The sequence below is a fragment of the Ursus arctos genome, unplaced genomic scaffold (assembly GCF_023065955.2).
Source record: "Ursus arctos isolate Adak ecotype North America unplaced genomic scaffold, UrsArc2.0 scaffold_22, whole genome shotgun sequence".
NCBI classification, from domain to species: domain Eukaryota; kingdom Metazoa; phylum Chordata; class Mammalia; order Carnivora; family Ursidae; genus Ursus; species Ursus arctos.
In genome coordinates, this window is record NW_026622897.1 from 50,783,401 (window position 1) to 50,797,814 (window position 14,414).

At 37.4% G+C, this 14,414-nt stretch overlaps 1 protein-coding gene across 2 annotated transcripts in view; it reads left to right on the forward strand.

Annotated features, from left to right (window-relative positions):
* RSF1 (remodeling and spacing factor 1) overlaps positions 1-14,414 on the forward strand; it is a 145,500-nt gene that overhangs the window by 29,704 nt on the left and 101,382 nt on the right. For both annotated transcript variants that reach the window (XM_026518176.4, XM_026518177.4), the window contains exon 2: positions 11,556-11,647. In XM_026518176.4, the coding sequence (XP_026373961.1) occupies positions 11,556-11,647 (92 nt within the window). The remainder of the gene's footprint in view (positions 1-11,555; positions 11,648-14,414) is intronic.

Consider the following 14,414-nt stretch of genomic DNA (forward strand, 5'->3'; position numbering starts at 1 on the left):
TCATATGGTATTTGTCTTTGATGGACGTATTTTACTTGGCATAATACTCTGTAGGCCTATCCATGTTGTCACAAATGGCAAGATTTGATTCTTTTTTGTGGCTGAGTAGAATTCCATTGTATATCTACCACATCTTCATCCATTCATCTGTTGATGGACACTTGGGTTGCTTCCATTTCTGGCTATTGTAAGTAATGCTGCAATAAACATAAAGAGTACATAAATCTTTTCAAATTAGTGGTTTTGTTTTCTTTGGGTAGATACCCAATAGTGGAATTACTGGATCGTATAGTAATGCTGTTTTTACTTTCCTGAGACACCTCTGTACTGTTTTCCACAGTGGCTGCACCAGTTTGCATTCCTACCAACAGTGCATGAAGGTTCCTTTTTCTCCACATCCTCACCAACACTTGTTATTTTTTGTGTTTTTGATTTTGGCCATTCTGACAGGTGTGAGGTGATATTTCATGGTGGTTTTGATTTGCATTTCCCTGATGATTAGTGATGTTCGGCATCTTGGTTTGGTTTTGTTTTCTTCTGAAATGTTCAGTGGTACCACTTTGCTGAGTAGAAATATCTCCGTTTGAAGTTAAAGAAGTTCAGGGTCGTATGAATGGTTAAATAACTAACATGAGACTGCAAAAGACACGTGCACTGTTTTTTCCTTAAATTGTCGTTCTCAAATGTTCCACATGAATCAGTTCCTTTAAAAGTCTTCAGGCAAAACTTATTTTTTAAAAAAGATTTTATTTAGTTATTTGACAGAGAGGGAGCAAGAGAGAGAGAGCGAGCGAGCACAAGCAGGCAGAGTGGCAGGTAGAGGCAGAGGCAGAGGGAAAGGGAGAAGCAGACTCCATGCTGAGCAGAGAGCCTGACATGGGGCTCAGTCCCAGGATCCTGGGATCATGACCTGTGTCGAAGGCAGATGCTTAACCGACTAAGTCACCCAGGCGCCCCCAGGACCTATTTTTTATTGCTCTTGTTTTGCTGATGCTTCAGTTGAGTTTACTTAAAAGTCACCAACATTTTATTCAGATCCTCTGGTTTACTTATTGATCATTTTTAGCAGTCTCCTGGCTGGTCCCCAAATAAGGTGTCAGCATTTTGCTTTTAATAAGACATGATCACCATCTGGTGGTGAATAACAGTAACTTGGTTTGTATTGCTTTACGGTTTATAAAAGTGTTTTCATATACATTTTCTCATTTACTGAAATAACTGTAGAAATTACAATGAACCCATTTCTGCTAAGATTTCAAGAAACTTTAGGATGACATCGTGTGTTACTCATCTATTTATCTCTGCTTTTTAAATGAATGTTGATTGAAGGTAAAGTGTGAACTGTTCACTTGTTAGCAAGGAATAAAGACAATGTGTATTTCACAATGAAATGGAGGAGTTTTTGCTTGTTTGTTTTGTGTTTAAGTAAGTTCTATGCCCAGTGTGGGGCTTGAACTCAAAATTGCAGTATCAAGAGTTGCATGCTCTACTGACTGAGCCAGCCAGGTGCCCCCATAGAGGTTTTTTTTTTTTTTGTTTTTTTTTTTTTTTAAGATTTTATTTATTTGAGAGGCGAGGGAGGGGGAGAGAGCGAGATAGAGAGAAAGTGAGGAAGAGTCCAAGAGCAGAGGGAGGGAGAAGCAGACTGAGCAAGGAGCCCGACAGGGGCCTTGATCCCAGGATGCTGGGATCATGACCTGAGCTGAAGGCAGGTGCTCAACCGACTGAGCCATCCAGGTGCCCCAATATGTCTTCAGTTAAACAAATAGACTTCTGTATTTGCTCCTATATATTGCTCAATGGGTGCATTCACCTCTTCCATTCCTCCCCTCAAAAGGGAGAGAAAGGGGAAAAAATAAACTGCAAATAAGTTGTCTTGAGTTAGTGATATCACCTGATGACCCACACAGCGAACTGAAGCCCAAAGCCACTTTTGCCATCATTTTTGTCTCCTCTTCCTCAGAACTCTGCTGCATACTGTTAGTTTACATAATTTCTTTCTCTCTCTCTCTCTCTCTCTCTCTCTCTCTCTCTCTCTCTCTCTCTTTTTTGAAGAGAGAGAAAGAGGGAAAGGAGAGGGAGGGGGAGAAGGAGAGAGAATCTTAAGGGCTTGATCTCTCAGGACCCTGAGAACATGACCTGAGCTGAAATCAAGAGTCCGGTGCTTAACCGACTGAGCCACCCAGGTGCCGTTCTCTTTGACACCCGTAGCAGCTCTTGTTTTTACTTTCTGCTCTCTCTCCCTGTTGCTTTCCTTCTCTATTTTCTTGTCTATTCCAGTTCATCAAATCGTTTAGTCAGTCAGGAACTGTGCTTGGTACTGAGAATGCAGTGATGAAAAAGGCAGTTTGATCTGGTCTTTGTCTTCATGGAGCTTAAATCTAAGGATGGGAGAAAGGAGGAAGAGGAGATAGATGGTAGATAATTACAAAGTGAGACTTAAAGATAATTAAGACTATATGAGTCTGTATTGCCCTCACTAAGAGTATATACTACTGTGGATTTTTATAGTTGTAAGTTTTTCAGAAAGCAATTAGGAAATGGGGTGACTATTTTAAAATTTTAACTGCAAGAATGGATTGGGAAATAATGGTGATGGTTGCACAGTATTGTGAATCTAATGCCATTGGAATGTACACTTAAAAATGGTTAAAATGGCAAGTTTTATGTTATTTGTATTGTACCACAATATAAAAAGTTAATCATGTAATATAAGAAAACCCATTGATTTGTATACTTTAAATGGATGGATTATATTTTATTTATATATGTGTGTATATATATATATATATATATTCAAGTGTATATATGAATTACATCTCAATGAAGTTGTTACAAAAAAAAAAGAATGGATTAGGAGTAGTAATACTCTCTGTTGCCACAGCATCTGCTAGCTGAATTACATTTTAGAAATAGCTAATGTACATAGACCGGAGCAACCCAAGATCAAAACCCAGAAATGGAGCTGTGCAGAAAGGGTGGCTTGATTGATAAGTTAGGTCTTCTGAACTGTTCCTCTATGTGTTTGATACTTTAAGAAACATTAGAAAGAGCCCTGGGCTTGGAAGGTTTGGGCTCCTGGTTGGCCTCTGCTTGGTGGAGAGGCCACATCACATCTTAGTTACTAAATTTTCTAGTCTGTCAAAGTGTGAATTAGATCATTGCTTTCAGTTCAGAAATTCTAAGATCCTATGGTTATTGTGTTATTATTAGGCAAATAAATACCTGCCTCAGTACCTAGACATAGGGATTGACTATTAGAGGTGGAGGACTTTAGATCAACTCCATTTATGGACGAGAAAATTGAGGTTTGTACCTCTTTCTCCTGATTTTGTCTAGTGTTTTTCATAATACACATATAATATAGCTTTTAAGTATTAGTTGAAATACTAAGTTCAGACTTTCAAGTGAAATGTGAACGTTTGAAATGATGAAGAACATCAGAAATAAGACGTTACAACTAGATTTATTTGACTTTATTATTAAATGTCTGTGTGTATATGTTTCTTTCCTAACTTAGGAGTATAATTTAACAAAAGGTTGTGGTTTCTGCTTTTAAAATGAACAAATTAATTGGGATCACATAGAAAACCAATATATTGTCATTTCCTGAGATCAAGATTGGTGAATGTGCTTGTTAGAAGCTTTCTACATTTTGCAACTTGCCTTGAGGGCACTTCTCTGCGTCTCTACTGCTGCAGCCTTAGGCGGGGCCATCATTACCTCTTGCCTAAAATGGGGCTGTAGCCTCCTAATTAGTCCTGTTTGCTTCCCTCTCATTCATTCCTCCCAGAGCAACCAAAGTGACCTCCACATCTCCTTTACCTTTTTACATTTTGGAAAATGCAAAACATAGAAAAGTAGAAGCTTGTATAATGAACTTCCATATACCCATCACCCCCCTTCAGTACAATTTTATGATTTTGTTTCATCTGTAACTCCACCTACCCACACCCCCACCCTGCTGCCTAGATTATTTTGAAGCAGATCCTAGACACAGAATGATCTTTTTAAAAACTTGGATCATGAAACTTTCCTAAATTCCTTCCTCAAGTTCTCATTACACTAAGAATAAAATCTAAACTCTTTACATGGATCCCAAGGCTTTATAAGATTGGCCCTTGTTCATTTCTCCAACCACATTGGTAGCAGCTTTTGGCTGCCTCAGGACCTCTCCACAGGCATTTCTTGTGACTAGCATGTTCTTCTCTTCCTTGGCTTGGTTGGCTGCTTCTTCAAGGTCTCATCTTTATTAGCCTTTCCCTGATGGTTTTACTTTATGTAAATTGATTCCCTAGAATGTTAGCAATTGGTACATCTAGATGAAGGGTGTACTAGTCTTTCGACTTTTCACTATGTTTGAATTTGTTGGGGGAAAAGTCCTCCTCCTTAAATACTATCACATCACCCTTTATTTCTTTTTAATATATTTATTTTAGAGAGAGAGCGCGCACAAGCACAAGTGGGTGGGGGAAGGGCAAAAGGCGAGGTTGAAGTAGACTCCCTGCTGAGCAGGGAGCCTGACGTAGGGCTCTATCCCAGAACCCTGAGATCATGACCTGAGCTGAAGGCAGATGCTTAACCGACTGAGCCACCCAGTGCCCCTATTTCTTTATTTTTAAATTTGTTTTGGGTCTTTCTCTCCCTTCTCCCTTATATACTCCTTAAGTCTTTCAAGGATATTAAATTGAGTAGAGAGAAAAGAGAGAAGGAAAATAACATCTGATTAGAGTTGAAGGCGTATCGTACTGGAAACCATTGCTTCAAGTATCTCAGATTTTCCTCTGCCAGGGTGCTGTTCCTTAAGTATAAGGAAAAAGAAACCCTTTAGAAACTGACTAATGTGAGTGTGGCTCACATCATCTTACCCAGAGAAAGGCCTTTCCTCTCTATAAAGAAACATCTACCTTCTCCTTCAGGAAGGAGTGCTGAATTGCATGGTTGGTACACTGATTACTTTCTTTGTAGCAGAGACATTTTCACAGTTTTGGTTCTGAAATAATCTGATCCATGTTTGGTTTCTCCACCTATAAGGGAATAGCAGTATGGTTCCAAAAGAAACTCACAAACCTAAAGTGGAGCTGCAGATACCCCTTGGTTTATCTGCCTGCATAACAGCTCTTCTTGGATTTATTTTTCCCATTATGATAATAAGCTGAGTTTAGTGATTTATATTATACTCACTTGGCATCTCTGAACTATTGTTTTTCAGAGAGTGGCCTAAGTTACAGTTCATTGTCTCAAGCTATTTGCTTTTCAGAAAATTTAAGAATGATTGATTAAGTGAATTATTTGAAGATAAGGTATATAAATATATAATAATTATTTCAAGGATCAAGTGGTCTGTGGGAATAGTCTCATAATTGCTAAAGCTGTGCTCCCTCAACAGAGTTTGGACAAACTGGGCAGGAAGTAAAAAGTTTATTGTAACGTTAACTTTTAATCATTGTATCTGAAATCACTGTTCTTTGATCAATGACCTAATACGAAATCAACCATTTTTGTGACAAAGTGTATCTTTGCTTACAAGTATAGAGGACGTTTGAGTAAAAGACTTTATTGAGAACTGAAAAGAATTCTAACATGTAGTTATGAGCTGCTGTAAATTTCGACCATTTAGAAAGCAGAATTATAAGTAGTAAGACTAGAATTGTAGAAGCAGCAGCATTATTAAGGCTTGGTGCTGGAAAGATGCCTTAGAAAAATGTCCAAATATAGAACATATTTGGGTGATTGGTTCAGTAATATGGTCTGGGGTTCCACCAGTTTTTGCCACTTCATGCCTACATCATCTTGGCAGGGCCTTCATGAATTCACACGGCCCTGACCTTTTCTTCTGCTTCAGAATCTTTCACCTCCTCAGGCCTTGTGAAAGAAATGGGTCAGTTAAAGGTTATATATCAAACTATGATGTGAAAGGTAGAGGTTTTAGTTCAATTATGACAAAACCCGTATTTTTCAGAATGACATAGAGTTGGTTAACAGATTATAGAAGGAAGTTAATTACCTAATATTTCAGCAGTGAGACTGTTTAGAAAATGTTCCAGGTGATAAATAAGTGAGTTCACAGATTGTCACTGTGTTTTTTAGAAAACGATCATGTGTTTTAAGAATATGATCGATAATTTATAGCTGCACTGTCCAGAGTCATAGCCACTTACCATGTGTGTATATTTAAATTTCATTTAAAAAAATTTAAGGTGTAGGGGCACCTGAGTAGCTCAGTCAGTTGGGCGTCTGCCTTCATCTGAGGTCGTGATCCCAGGGTCCTGCTCCGTGGGGAGCCTGCTTCTCCATCTCCCTCTGCCTGTTTCTCCCTCTCCCTCTGCCTGCCATTATCCCTGCTTGTGCTTGCTCACTCTCTGTCAAATAAATAAGTAAAATCTTTAAAAAAAAAAAAACCAAAAGTGTAGTCCGTCAGTTTTATTAGCCACCGATCAGCTGTTGCTGTAGTCACATATAGATGGCTACTATATTGGAAAGTGCAGATATAGACTCTTTCCATCATCATGGAATGGTCTGTTGAATAGACAACATGTTTAGAGAATACAGAGTATGGGAATTTTAATATTTTCAGTTTATGATGTTGCTTAATTTTTCTTTTGAAGTTTTTGCCTGCTTATCAACTGGCAAAATTTTAAGAGCTATTAATATCCATAAAGGTGCTCAGCTTGTCAGTTCTATTTGTTTGTTTTTCAATTAGCTAACCTGTAGTACAGCACTAGTTTCAGATGTAGTGTTCAACAATCCATCAGTTGTGTATGACACCCAGAGTGTCAGTTCTATTTGTAGCAAAAAATATAAGCAAATCAGATGTTAACTTAGACCTATTATGGTGATTATTTTGCAATATATACACATGTTGATTATGTTGCATACCTGAAATTAATATGTCAGTTATATCTCAAAAATGTAAGTAAATTATTAGCAAATAGTGGGTTATAAATTTTAGTTTTAAATATGCCACCTCTGTATGATCCACTACAGTAACCACTAGCCATAAGTGGCTCTTGAGCACTTGAATACGGCTAGTGTGAAATGAGATGTGCTGTAAGTATAAAATACACACTATGTTTTGAATACTTAGTCCAAAAAATAAGATGTAAATTGAGTGAAGGGGGTCAAAAGGTACAGACTTCTAGCTATAAAATTAATAAGTCATGGGAATATAATGTACGTCATGGTGGCTACATTTAGTAATACTGTATTGCCTGTTAGAAAGTTGCTAAGAGGGGTGCCTGGGTGGCTCAGTTGGTTAAGCGTCTGCCTTTAGGCTAAGGTCATGATCTCAGGTTCCAGGGATCGAATCCCACATTAGGCTCCCTGCTCAGTGGGGAGCCTGCTTCTCCCTCTCCCTCTGCCACTCCCCCTGCTTGTGCTGTCTCTCTCTCTCTCTCTGTCAAATAAATAAAATCTTAAAAAAAAAAAGTTGCAAAGAGTAAATCTTAAAAATTCTTATCAGAAATTTTTTATAGGCATGTAAGGCAGTAGATGATAATTAGATTTATTGTGGTGAACATTTTTCAGTGTATACAAATATTGGATCACTATGTTGTACAGTTGAAAATAATATAATGTTATATGTCAATTATACCACAATTTAAAAAAAACATATCAAGTAAAAAGTATGTAAAATATCTGGTATTTTAAATCCTCAGTGTATATTGAAATAACATTGGGATATATAATGTTAAATAAAATACCTAATTAAAGTTAATTTTGATCTCATTTTTATGAATGAACTACTAGAAAATTTGAAATTGTGTGGCTCATCTTATATTTGTTAGTGCTGTGCAAGAGCCAATGCTCTAATAAGGAAATCAGGTAATAAATAATTTATTTATTTCTACATGCCTAAATCAACAAGGATTATATTTGTCAAGTGGGCCAAAAACCATTTTTTTGGCGTATATTTATTTCTATCCTGTTAGATTTTTAGAAATAGTACCAATTATATCAAAATGTTTTTTGTGATTTTATATATCTATGATATGGAAGATATGTATAAAACACTGATATAAGCTTTAGTGAACTGCTAAGGGAGTGATACAGGCAGTGTGAATATTTTGGTCCTTCCAAGGACAAACATGTTGCTGGAATCCTTGGAAGGCTATCACAGAGACTTAGGGCCTTTTATTGATGAGACACTGAAAGAGAAATATGATTCAAGTGGGGAGAAAACAGTAAGCTGGAGGGCTTAAATAAAGCCCAGATAGGTAGTGGTCTGGGTATGTGAACAGGCCAGAATGATTTGAATCAAGGATTTCAGTCTAAAAATGAGAGAGGAGGATTGGAGAGTTCGGTTGAGACTGATTTATGAGACTCTGAGGCTACGATAAGAAATTTGGATGAGTTTAATATAGGAATTTAGGAGCCAGAAAAGGTGTCAGTGAATGAGAAGTGTTATGAAAACAGTATTTTTGCAAGTTTTTTTTTGGTTATAAGAGATTATCATAGCTATTTTTCTGACGTGAGACGGTAGTGTGATATCCTGGAGAAATTGGGGGAAAGTGGGAGCAGGGTTGAGATGTATGACGGCAGAATCATCAAGACTATTGTGTTTGGGGAAGGCAGAAAAGGAAAAATCGAAACAGTCCTTGGTTCCTCAAGGATCACAATAGAAGTAAAAATAAAGATGTTTTAGCTTTATGTAATGTTTGTTTTTATACTTTTAAAACTGTAAGATAGCTAATGTAGCCCTTTACAGATGAGGAGTCTGACATTCAGTGTTTAAAGAACTTCACCAAAATCCTAGTCACCTCGTATTAAGTGGTAGAGCTGACAACTGAGCTCTGGTCTTTTTTTTCCTACTGTGTTGTCTTGACATCTGCTCAGTTGCCTAGCCAGTGTCTAAGGTTTTCTTGACTTTCTCTATAGCTTTGCACAACCAGTGAATCACAAAATTCTATTACTTGTTTCCTAAACATTTCTCAGATCTGCCCACTTCTGCCTGTACCACCTCTACCTAAGTTCAGGTTACTCCCATCTTCCTACCTCCTAAAACAGGCAAGCAAATAAAAGCTGTCTGTTTTCCTGCAATTCAGTTGCTTTCTAAAATGCAGAGAGCACTCTCTTGCCAAAACTTTTAAATAAAATGTAAACTTCTTGGCCTGGACATTTTTTTTTTTAATTGTACCACAGTTTATTTTTAAATTAAATTACATTAATTTAAAAAGCTTTTTTTATTTGAGTATAGTTAACATACAATGTTACATTAGTTTCAGGTGTGTAACATAGTGATTTTTTTTTTTACTATAATAACATTTTTTTATTATATTATGTTAGTCACCATACAGTACATCCCTGGTTTTTGATGTAAAGTTCGATGATTCCGCTCTTCATGATCATGACCTTTTTTTTGTGCCCATGCCTCCACTTCCGTGATCATTTTATTTTTTAGTCTTTTGCATTTGCTGTTACTTCTGTACGTAATGTCGTTTCCCCCCCTTTTCTCTGCTCCACCCTCAATCCCAAACTTAGGTTTGGGCTTAGTATAATAGTTCATCTACTTGTCTATAACCACTCCTCCTGTGCTTCTCCCCGACCCCCACCTCCAACCCACCCACTATCTAACCCCCTAAGAAGACTCATTAAAGATGGAGGCTTTTTCTCATGTATTGGTAGTGGCCCCACAGAAATTTGTTGAATGGGTGAATGTTTTTATACTTCAGGGTCATTTCAAGTTAAAATTAGCTTTAGTGGAGAATGAAGAGTCTGAAAGAATGACTGAAAATTAGTCCATCATTTCCCAACCTGTTCTTTAGAGCACTTGATTCCTAAGATAAGATAGTGTATGTTTCACACGAAAAAATTCCATGATGAAACATATTAGGGAATGTGCAGATTATATCCTTTTCTTGGATATTCACAATGCACATAAGATTAATCAATAAAGATGTCAAGAACTCCTGCAGTAAAACAACAACAACAGCAACAACAACAACTTTTTTTTGGGATCCAGTATTTTTCTAATGTACTTGATTATAGAACCTTTTTAGAGAGTATACCTCCAATTTCTCCTGGGTTACTAGTGGTATTTGGTATTTGGGAAATGCTAAATTCGATAGGCATATATGTGTTTCCTTTATTTCCCTTGAGTCTAACTCATATAATTAACCTAATCAGATCATGCCCAAGGGATATATGGAACTCTGGTTGTTTACAGTTAGAAGAGAAAACCTGAGGGAAGATAAAACAATCTTCAAATATTTGAAGGAAATTTTGAATTTTGAAGGAAATATTATAATAAGAACCAGGGAACGAAGGTGTAGGAAGGCAGATTTTGACCATTATAAGGCTAATTTTCTAATGACTAGAACTTCAGAAGATAAGTCAGTTTTCTGTCCCTAGAGGTTTTCAAATAAAGATCCTTAGGGATGCTATAAAGGACTTTAGCACTTAGAGAAGATATAGATTGAAAGAGTAGTTTTGGGAAATAGTTCGAAAATCATTAGACTCTATTTCTGAGATATCCATCAACTTGGAATTTATATTCCTTGATTCTTTTCTAATTCTATGGATCTATGTCTTGGTCTGCAATCTCAGTAAATTGTCCAAATATGTGTTATGAGAAATAAATACTGTTAGAAATTTTAGTTGTATGGTTCAGGGCTTTTACTTGATGGTATTTTTTTTTATAGGCTTTATTTTATAGAGCAGTTTTAGATTCACAGAAATAGCACAAAGTACAGAGAATTCACATTCTCTCTTCCCCAGCACATAGAAACCCCCCACTATCCACACCCTGGCAACACAGAAGTACATTTGTTACAATTGATGAACATACATTGACACATCATTATCGCTCAGAAATCTGCAGTTTACATTCAAGTGTATTCTTTTTTTTTTTTTTTAGATTTTTTATTTCTTCATTTGAGAGCGAGCGAGAGCTCGAACAGGATGGAGGGTCACAGGGAGAGGGAGAAGCAGGCTTCCCACTGAGCAGATAGAGAGCCTGACAAGGGGCTCCAACCCAGGACCCCAGGATTGTGACCTGAGTCAAAAGCAGACACTTAACCAACTGAGCCACCCAGGCGCCCCTCAGGTTCATTCTTACTTGATAATACTTTGAAAGAGAATGTGAATGAATATTCCTTCTCATCTTTAAGATAGTGGTTTTCAGTTATTTCTTGCCCTAGTTTAGTCTTTTCTGATTCGGGGTCTAAAAGATAGCTAAAATCAACATCATCTATTTTGAAAATGTATTCAGGGTTGGGGTAAGTTCTTTCTTTCTTTCTCTCTCTTTCTTTCTTTCTTTCTTTCTTTCTTTCTTTCTTTCTTTCTTTCTTTCTTCCTTTTTATTTTTAAGATTTTATTTATTTATTTGTCAGAGAGAGAGCACAAGGAAGGGGAGCAGCAGGAAAAGGGAGAGGGAGAAGCAGGTACTGGATCCTAGGATGTGGTATTCAATCCCAGGATCCCTGGGATCATGACGTGACCCTTAACCAACTGAGCCACCCAGGTGTCCTGGGAAAGTTCTTTTTTTTTTTTTTTATCTTAAATGTTTATAAACGTTTTATTCTGCTGGCTAACAGTATTTTTTTTGTTTTTTTAAGTACCAAAAGAATTGGTGGAGCTCCATTTGAAGTTGATGAGGAAGATTGGCAAATCTGTTACAGCAGACAGATGGGAAAAATATTTGATCAAGGTAAATATTAAGAATTAACCTTCTCTGTTACTGAAATATTACTTTAGCATAAATTGATGTGGTTCTTAATATGCTTAACTTTTAAAATGGTCTACTAAAGATTGCAAAATATGGCTTAGAAATCCAGATAATTGCTATTAGTCTGTGATTCTCTTCTGTAGCTACTAAGCCGGTCTTTAGTCGTAAGGTTAGGTTTCAGAGGCGTTCTGTCTCTCTTGTACCTAACACTGTGCCCAGAACTCTTCATGTCTTCTCTCATTAAATCTTTAAAATCATCCTGATCAAATCAAGTAAGACATAGATAAGGCAAAGAAAGTTGTCCTTTTTCCTTGAGATCACGCCATATGCATAGACAGAACCAGGCTTTGTCTGTTACTTAAAAGGTAGAATGTCCTAACACCTTTAAGTCAAGTATCGGAGACTTCAAAGTTACCTATAAGGCCAAACCTATCTAGTGAGAACAACCTGGGCAATCAGAACAGTGTTGCTTTATGATAAACCCTATTACAGGCAAGACCATTTAGGAAAAATTTTCTGAAATTGCATCTAAACTTTGAAAACTACAGTTTTTGGAAGCCTAAGCTGATTTATGTACCTACCTCAAAGATACCTTTTGGGAGTATTTTGAATTCTATAACATACTAATGAATGTTAGGTGATTTTTTTGGTATTTTGAAAACTTTGTACTTTTCTTATGTTTTAAAAAATATGTGTTTATATACCCATGTATTTTCATATCTGCTTTCTTTTGGAGGGAGTTGCGTATATGACTTTAGAGCACTATGAAAAGAGGAACCATCAGGGAGCAAGAGTTGCTTGTTTTTACTATAAAAATCACATGTGCTTTTCCAGTTATCTTTGCTGTATTATATATACCATTCCAAATTAAGTGACATGAAACAGTAATCAATTTAATCAGCTCACTGATTCTCTGGGTCAGGAATTTAGAAAGGTTCAGTACTTTGTTCCCCTTTTTTTTTTTTTTTTAAAGTAGGCTCCACGCCCAGCATGGAGCCCAATGTAGGGCTTGAACTCATGACTGAGTTTGAGACCTGAGCTGAGATCAAAAGTTGATGCGTAACCGACTGAGCCACCCAGGCACCCCAGCACTTTGTTCCTTTTTATGCCTGAATAATGTTCCATCATATGCATATACCACTTTTTATTTATCAGCTTACCGGTTCATGATATTTGGCTTGTTTCCATCTTTTGGCTGTTACGAAAAGTGCTGCTATGAATACTTACATAGAGGTTTTGGGTAGACGTGTGATTTATGTTGCCGCAGATGTTGTGAAATCGTTCTTTTTGATGGCTGAGTAATATTCCATTGTATATATGGACCACATCTTCTTAATCCAGTCATCTGTTGAAGGGCATCTCGCCTCCTTGCACAGTTTAGCTGTTGTGGACAATGCTGCTATGAACATTGGGGTGCATATGGCCCTTCTCTTCACTACGTCTGTATCTTTGGGGTAAATACCCAGTAGTGCAATTGCTGGATCATAGGGTAGCTCAATTTTTAACTTCTTAAGGGACCTCCACACTGTTTTCCAAAGTGGCTGTACTAACTTGCATTCCCACCAACAGTGTAAGAGGGATCCCCTTTCTCCACATCCTCTCCAACATTTGTTGTTTCCTGCCTTGTCAGTTTCTGTCATTCTGACTGGCATAAGGTGGTATCTCAATGTGGTTTTGATTTGAATTTCCCTGATGGCTAATGATTTTGAACATTTTTTCATGTGTCTGTTAGCCATTTGTATGTCTTCATTGGAAAAGTGTCTGTTCATATCTTCTGCCCATTTTTTGATTTGATTATTTGTTTCCTGTGTATTGAGTTTGAGAAGTTCTTTGTAGATCTTGGATACTCATCTTTTATCTGTAATGGACTGGAGGAGATAATGCTAAGCGAAATAAGTCAGGCAGAGAAAGGCAATTATCATATGGTTTCACTCATTTATGGAACATAAGAAGTAGGAAGATCGGTAGGAGAAGAAAGGGAAGAAGAAAGGGGGGGTAAACATGAGAGACATGGACTCTGGGAAACAAACTGAGGGCTTCAGAGGGGAGGGGGTGGGGGAATGGGATAGGCTGGTGATGGGTATTAAGGAGGGCACGTATTGCATGGTGCACTGGGTGTTATACGCAAGTAATGAATCATGGAACTTTACATCAAAAACTAGGGATGTACTGTATGGTGACTAACATAATAAAAAATTATTATTTAAAAAAAAAAGACGTGATTTATTTCTTATATCTAGAGTGGAATTGCTGGGTCATATGGTAATTCTGTGTTTAACTGTTTGAGGAACTACCAGACTGTTTTCCAGAGCTGCAGCATTTTACATTACCACTAAGAATTTATGAGGGTTCCAACTTTTCCACATCCTTCCTCACCAACACTTATGATTGATGGATTGATTTTAACCATCCTAGTGAGTGTAAAGTGTTCTCGTAGTTTTGATTTGCATTTTCCTTATGACTAAATGATGTTGAGCATTCTTTTCATATGCTTTTTGGCTGTTGTGTATCTTTGAGAAAATGTGGAAAAATGCCTACTCCTATCGTCCATTGTTTAGTTGGTTGTTTGTCTTTTTGTTCTTGAGTTTTAAGAGCTCTTTATATAGGGGCGCCTGGGTGGCACAGCGGTTAGGCGTCTGCCTTCGGCTCAGGGCGTGATCCCGGCGTTCTGGGATCGAGCCCCACATCAGGCTCCTCCGCTATGAGCCTGCTTCTTCCTCTCCCACTCCCCCTGCTTGTTTCCCTCTCT